This window comes from Lolium rigidum, chromosome 1 (assembly GCF_022539505.1).
Source record: "Lolium rigidum isolate FL_2022 chromosome 1, APGP_CSIRO_Lrig_0.1, whole genome shotgun sequence".
Lineage (NCBI taxonomy): Eukaryota > Viridiplantae > Streptophyta > Magnoliopsida > Poales > Poaceae > Lolium > Lolium rigidum.
The window spans coordinates 78,778,735-78,784,700 of record NC_061508.1 but is presented as its reverse complement, the minus strand read 5'-3'; the positions used below and the strand labels follow the sequence as shown (position 1 = coordinate 78,784,700).

Genomic DNA, 5,966 nt, shown 5'->3' with positions numbered 1-5,966 from the left:
TACATCATTCCTTCCTTGAGTCATGTTTCTAAAATTGAAGACATCATCAAGTACAATTTTTTACTTTGGCTTCACATAGAAATCCTACTCAGGCATGAGCAGACCCGCCAAGCTTGTTTACCATGAATGTTTCATACGTCTTAGTTCTTACAGCCAAATGCCTTTGATGTTCGTCAATAAAATACAATGTCTCTTGTTTGCAAGCTAATTCATATAGGCTTTCACATTGATAACTAAGACAAATCCAATATTTCAACGCCTAAACAAACATCTACAGATAAAAAAAAATATATTCTACACCTACAAAAGCTCCGCTAAAATTTTATTCATCATGTTTGCCAAACTTCTTTTGATTTTGCCCATAGGAAAACATAGAGCCCAACAATAACCGTTGTTGTTCCAAGGATGCTGCGGATAAAAAAGAAACAGTTTAATCAAGTTCTTATTCAGTAAAATGCATTATAAGGATAATGAGACTACACATTGCAAAGTACTTACTACACTAAAATATAAAGATATCTTGAAAAATGGGTAGCATTTGATGAGAAGCAAGATACCTTCCTATTGTAATATGATCCCCAATAAAGACAGAGGACAGGACAACAGTGAATACCACTGATAATGGACTGAACATTGGTGGATATGCTGGGCCTCGCTTAGAGCATGTCTAACAGGCCCCGTATATTTTCGCCCCTTAAAACGCGAGTAGAGGGCCATGTATTCACTTTTCGCCGGCCGAAAATTCGTCCAAGCTAGCAGACCCCGTATAACTAAACTGTAAAAGGGAATATTCCCAAATATGCCAAAAAAAAATTCATCTTCTTCATCCTCTCCTTCTTCCTCCTCCGGCCACGGCCACGGCCCCGCCCGGCCCGCCCCGCCCCGTCCCGGCCGGCCCCCGCCGCGCGCGCGCCGCCGGACCACGGCCGCCCGCCGCCGCCCGCCAAGGCCCCGCCCGCGCGCTCGCCCCGCGCCGCGCGCCCGCCGCCGCCGGAGCTCGCCCGCGCCCCCGCGGCCCACGGCCGCCCGCCCCCGCCCGCCGCCGCCCGCCAAGGCCGCGCCCGCGCGCTCGCCCTGCGCCGCGCGCCCGCACCCGCCCCGCGCCCTGCCTACCTCGTGCCGCCGCCGCCCGCCACGGCCGCGCGCGAGCCACGGCCGGCCACGCCCGCTCCCGCCCCGGCCGCCGCCGGCCCCGGCCGCGTGCCCCCACGCCGGCCGCGCCCGCTCCGGCTGCCCGCACGCCGGCCGCGCCCGCTCCCGCTCCGGATGCCCGCCATGGCCGCGCCGGCTCCAATGGACGAAGCGAGTTGCTAGCTGAAATTTCAGCCCGCCAAAGGTGAGGGTTGGCCCCGTATTCCCCTCCCGCCCCGCACAAGTAAGGGGCGACGACCCGCCCCGTACTCGAAAACAGCAAAAATCGAAGCGGGGGCCGATTTTACGGGGTCTGCTAGACGACCGGGTAGAGCTCTACCCCGTATATCGGCGGTTATTATACGGGTTTGGCCCTTTTAAGGGGTCTGTTAGACCTGCTCTTAGCCACAACCCACGAGTTGAGGCTATATCTTGCTGCCGTTGCAAGAGCTCCCTAGATCAACAATAATTCAAACTTGGTGATAGGGAAAAAAGGTTGTGGTGAATTTTCAGGTTTATTGCTTCAAAAACTTCTCACAATATAGTTTATTTTTAGGAATATTTGCGGCATCAGATGACTCACCGAGTACAAAATGGTCACAAGGTTCAGATCCCATCCTAGCTTCCAAGCACTTTTGTCTGTTCTTAATATTATACCAACAAGTGCTGTCTGAAATCCTCCAACTAAGCATGTCAACATGGATGACCAGTATTTGTGCGGATACACCTTGAGAACCTTTGACTGCAACAAGATATTAGAAATGTTACTCTCGCTGTGAGTACAGGATGGGCATAGAAAGAAGGACTGTGTATTTAGGGTTACCTGAATTATGTACCAGCAAGCGAACGCGAAGCTGCTGGCAACCAAGATGATTGTCCCTCTTAGCTGATTGCTTGCCACCTCCAATTGTTTGTCCTTATGGTACTCAAATATTGGACTCCAGAGATGAAGCGTCTTGCCCTTGTAAAGGCTGATAAGCATGGTGCCTCCAACAGAGAGGAAAACACCTACTATCTTAAGCGACCCTGCTGCGCTGCAAATTTGCAAGGTCTCCATTCTGACATGTTCAAACATATTTATGTTTCAGCAAAATAGAACTGGTTTCAAGTTTGTACACTGGAATGCTATGTGGCTTGAAGTTGTCACTTCAAAAAATGAGTCTGAGCATGTCATGAACGTGAAATTTTAGATAAATTATGCACCTGAGAACTAAGGAGATCACAAACGTGACCAGAGGAATTATATTTAGAAAGATGACGGCATAAGATGCCGTGGTATCCCGGAGGCCATAGTAGTATAGACTCAAAGGGACAGAGTACCTGCGTAACATGACGTGACACCACGTGAGAAAAAGCATGATATAATAAGTTCATTTTTTTTAGCAATTACGAGTAGATATCGTGTTTGCCCAAAAAATTTAACAAAAATGTAGAGACAGTCGAGCATCGTGATAAGCCAACCACATTCCAGATATCGTTAAAAGTCAAACTTTTTAAAGTATGTTTGACCAAATATGTAAAACAAATGTCACCATCCACAACATAAATCGAAACTATTAAAATAATGATAAAATATATTCCTACATTATCTGCAAAGTGTTGAGGCATGTTTCTGTACAATTCCAGTACAACCTACTCCCCGCCTAAACTCAAACGCCTTTGGTATTATAGTTGTTCATGCTTGATGAGCAATCCAAACCAACAAAAAATAGTTGTTCATGTTTTCTCTTTTTCTGACTAAACCCAGAACACATGGTACTGTAATTTTTTTTGAAATTGTCACCGGGGGGGAGAGAGTCCCCATCTGAATTTCATTGAAAAAAGGACGTTTTAGTCCTGAGAATTACAAGCTGGTCATCTCATTTAGTCCATAGATATATTTTCCACCAAAAGGATATAATACATGCTAGGTATTAGCTTAACCATACTTTGGTGTTTCTCGAAATTTAAGTTGGTTTTGCTTTTCTGAAAGTTGAACCCGCACTGTTAAAGCTGCAGTCATTTTTCTAAAGACCAGTTGCCTTTTTTTGTAATAAAACCATTGTATATACATACAGTAGACCCTATTATAATCACTACAACATTGCACTATGAATAGCTGGTGAATAATCTAACGAAAATTTAAGCAGGAGATCGACCTGTCCAAACAACATTCTGAACTTGCTCAAAACATGGAGACGCACAATTTCAACAGAAAAGGAAACAGAAAAACCACCATTGTAACAGGAAGTGAAAACATCAAATGATTACGGACGCGTGAACATATACCCGATAAACGCGTTGAAGAATATAAAACCGAACGCTCTCCAGCTCATGTCCCTCCACTTTCCCCTGCAACGAAATGGAATAAACCCATCGTCTTTTCTTGATCCAATGATGCATGAATGGTAGGCGTGAATACCTCTCGTAGACGAGCGCAAAGGGGAGGATGAAGACGGCGCCGAAGAAGCTGCGGTAGGCGAGAAGGCTGAAGATGAACATGCCGCCGCCAATGGACACCTTGGACAGCAGGATCATCCCCGTGTTGAAGAGCTGCACCAGCACCATGGACAAGGGCGTCTTCCACCCCGCCGAGGCCGTCGTCGGGCCAACATTGATGTCCATCCCGATCCAAGGTCCAAGTCGATCGTGTGCAAAGGGTGAGCCTAGCTTACTAGGAGAATGCTACAGGTAACTGACTGAGAAAGTGATCCATATATATATGCCCAATTTTGGGGGTAACGAGTTTGGTGCCTATGTTGTCAGGGGCAACTAGGGCATGCATACATCATGTTGCACATGAGGGGGAAAAATAAAGAATGGTTCTTTGGGAAGGAAAATGAAGGAGTCGGTGCGTGCAAACACGGCTTGGAAGTCCAAACCGTGTCCCCGTGTGCTTCACGTTCTCTATGTTGCTGGATTATTAGAAAATTCGGTGTTAGTTAAGCCACGATGTTGAGCTGAGAAAACCACATCTCTTAATCTACAACCTGCCGTAATCCTTTGACACAGAAATAGCTTTTCTTGGAAAACCATGTATTGGAATGTGGCTTGCATAGAACCTGCTGGCACTTGTTAGTGGTTGACCATGGCCGTCCCGGTTTTGCCCCAATTTGGCGACACGGAGACAAGCTCCATGGCCGACCTGGCCACCATGGAGATGAGCTCTAGGGCCGACGCGACGGAGACAAGAAGAGGCGGCAGAAGTTGACCGGATTCCGGCGAGTCCCACGGTGGAACGGCAACAGGCGGCCTGAAACTTCCCTCCCGCGAAGCACTGACCGGTTTACAGGGCACTGGTGAAATTCCCTCTCAAACTGTGAATACAAAGTTCTAGAGCGTGAATACACACTGCCCTTATAAAAAATTTACAGGTCAGTCGAGTTTTACGGTATCAATTTTTTTACCAAAACTGTAAAAGTTGGTTATTATTGTTGAAAGTAGTATCGAGAAGCAAACCAGAGAGACAACAAATGATTCAACTGATACTTTCCATTGATGATTCTAAGTATATATACACTGGGAAGGGACACGAGTAAGAGTCGCGTCTGTTCGAGGGGGTGCGAGTAGGGTCACGACTGTTGGCGAAGCAACCGTCATAGATAATTACAAGAGGAAGGATTATCCCTTTAATTAACCTATTAATTAATTCCTAACACTCCCCCTAATCCTTCCTTGACCTTGCAATCGATCATCTCTGAAATCATCTTTGGAATCATCTCCTCCAAAAACCCTGTGGGAAAAATATGAGGAGAGTAGGGTGTATGATATGTTGTTAAAACTCCTTTAAACCCAGTGGGAAAATAAGGAGAAAATGGTGCAACATATAATGGTTAGATATGCTGTTAAAACTCCTTCAAACCCTGTAGGAAAATAAGGAGAAAATAACACAACATATTATGGTCATTGCCTCTCTTAACTCAATATGAAGTAGATTCATAGAATACAGAGGATAATGAATATGTCGTATATACTTTCCTAAAAACCCCGGTGGGGAAAACAGAAAGTATGACATATGAACTCATGTAGATATTACCTCATTAAAAACCTTAATGAGAACCTGGATAGTAAACTCATAAAGGGAAAAAAGAGTGTAATATGATGCTTTGAATATGTGTAGTTCGGGAAGATTCCCCCTGATTCTTGCAACTCCCAAAGTCATCATATACCAATTTCATGAAAATATTTCTGGAATGTTGAAGTAGGTAGAGACTTTCTGAATAGACCAGCGAGGTTATCGCATGATTTGACTTGCAAGATGTTTATTCCGCGACTCTTATAGAGTTCATTGAGATAAAACAATTTAGGGGCAATATGCTTATTGATATTGCTCTTGATATACCCTGTTAGCATCCGTGCAACATAAGCAACATTATCAGTGTAGATAATGGTTTATGATTCAAGAGAACCAATACCACATGACTGGTGTATGTGGTTTACCATTCCGTGAAGCCACGCGTGTTAACATGTAGTCTTCTAATTCAGAATGATTGATAGGTATAGTCGCCAGCTGTTGGAAGACGTCAATGGAGTCACAGCTCTACCATGTAGGTACACATTGTGGGATCAGACAAGTAGCCAGTGTTAGTGTCTAATGATATTGGAGTTCAGATTTCTCTGAAATTGAAATAATTGGTCAAGATTTCTAGTGCCTTGGAGATACCGAAAGATATTCTTGATCCCTAACCAGTTGTGTTGGTGGGTCCAATGGTATTGAGATATGAAATTTTTAGTTCCCAACATCTCTTCTACATCTTCCCGTGGTTTGAGTGAATCTTTCTCTACGTCTAGAGATCGAACAACCAGCATGGAAGATGGATATGACTTGTCCATATTAAGTTTATCCAATATTTTCT

At 44.9% G+C, this 5,966-nt stretch overlaps 1 protein-coding gene across 1 annotated transcript; it reads right to left on the bottom strand.

The window, feature by feature from the left end:
- Nucleotides 1-297: 297 nt before the first annotated feature.
- LOC124647959 (WAT1-related protein At5g64700-like) lies at nucleotides 298-3,735 on the bottom strand. Its single transcript, XM_047187800.1, has 8 exons — nucleotides 3,533-3,735; nucleotides 3,400-3,462; nucleotides 2,335-2,451; nucleotides 1,955-2,189; nucleotides 1,715-1,873; nucleotides 1,544-1,585; nucleotides 558-667; nucleotides 298-408 (listed from the first exon to the last, which is right to left on the bottom strand). Exons 1-8 carry the CDS (start codon nucleotides 3,733-3,735, stop codon nucleotides 330-332), a joined length of 1,008 nt encoding a protein of 335 aa, XP_047043756.1. The 3' UTR covers nucleotides 298-329.
- Between the last annotated feature and the right edge of the window lie 2,231 nt (nucleotides 3,736-5,966).

Excerpts from the sequence above, each read along its gene's own strand:
- LOC124647959 (XM_047187800.1), bottom strand. The coding sequence starts at position 3,735 with ATGGACATCAATGTTGGCCCGACGACGGCCTCGGCGGGGTGGAAGACG. Across the intron at positions 2,190-2,334 it reads GTGATCTCCTTAGTTCTCAG|AATGGAGACCTTGCAAATTT; the intron begins GTGCATAATTTA and ends TGAACATGTCAG. Across the intron at positions 668-1,543 it reads GATATAGCCTCAACTCGTGG|ACATGCTCTAAGCGAGGCCC; the intron begins GTTGTGGCTAAG and ends GGGGCCTGTTAG.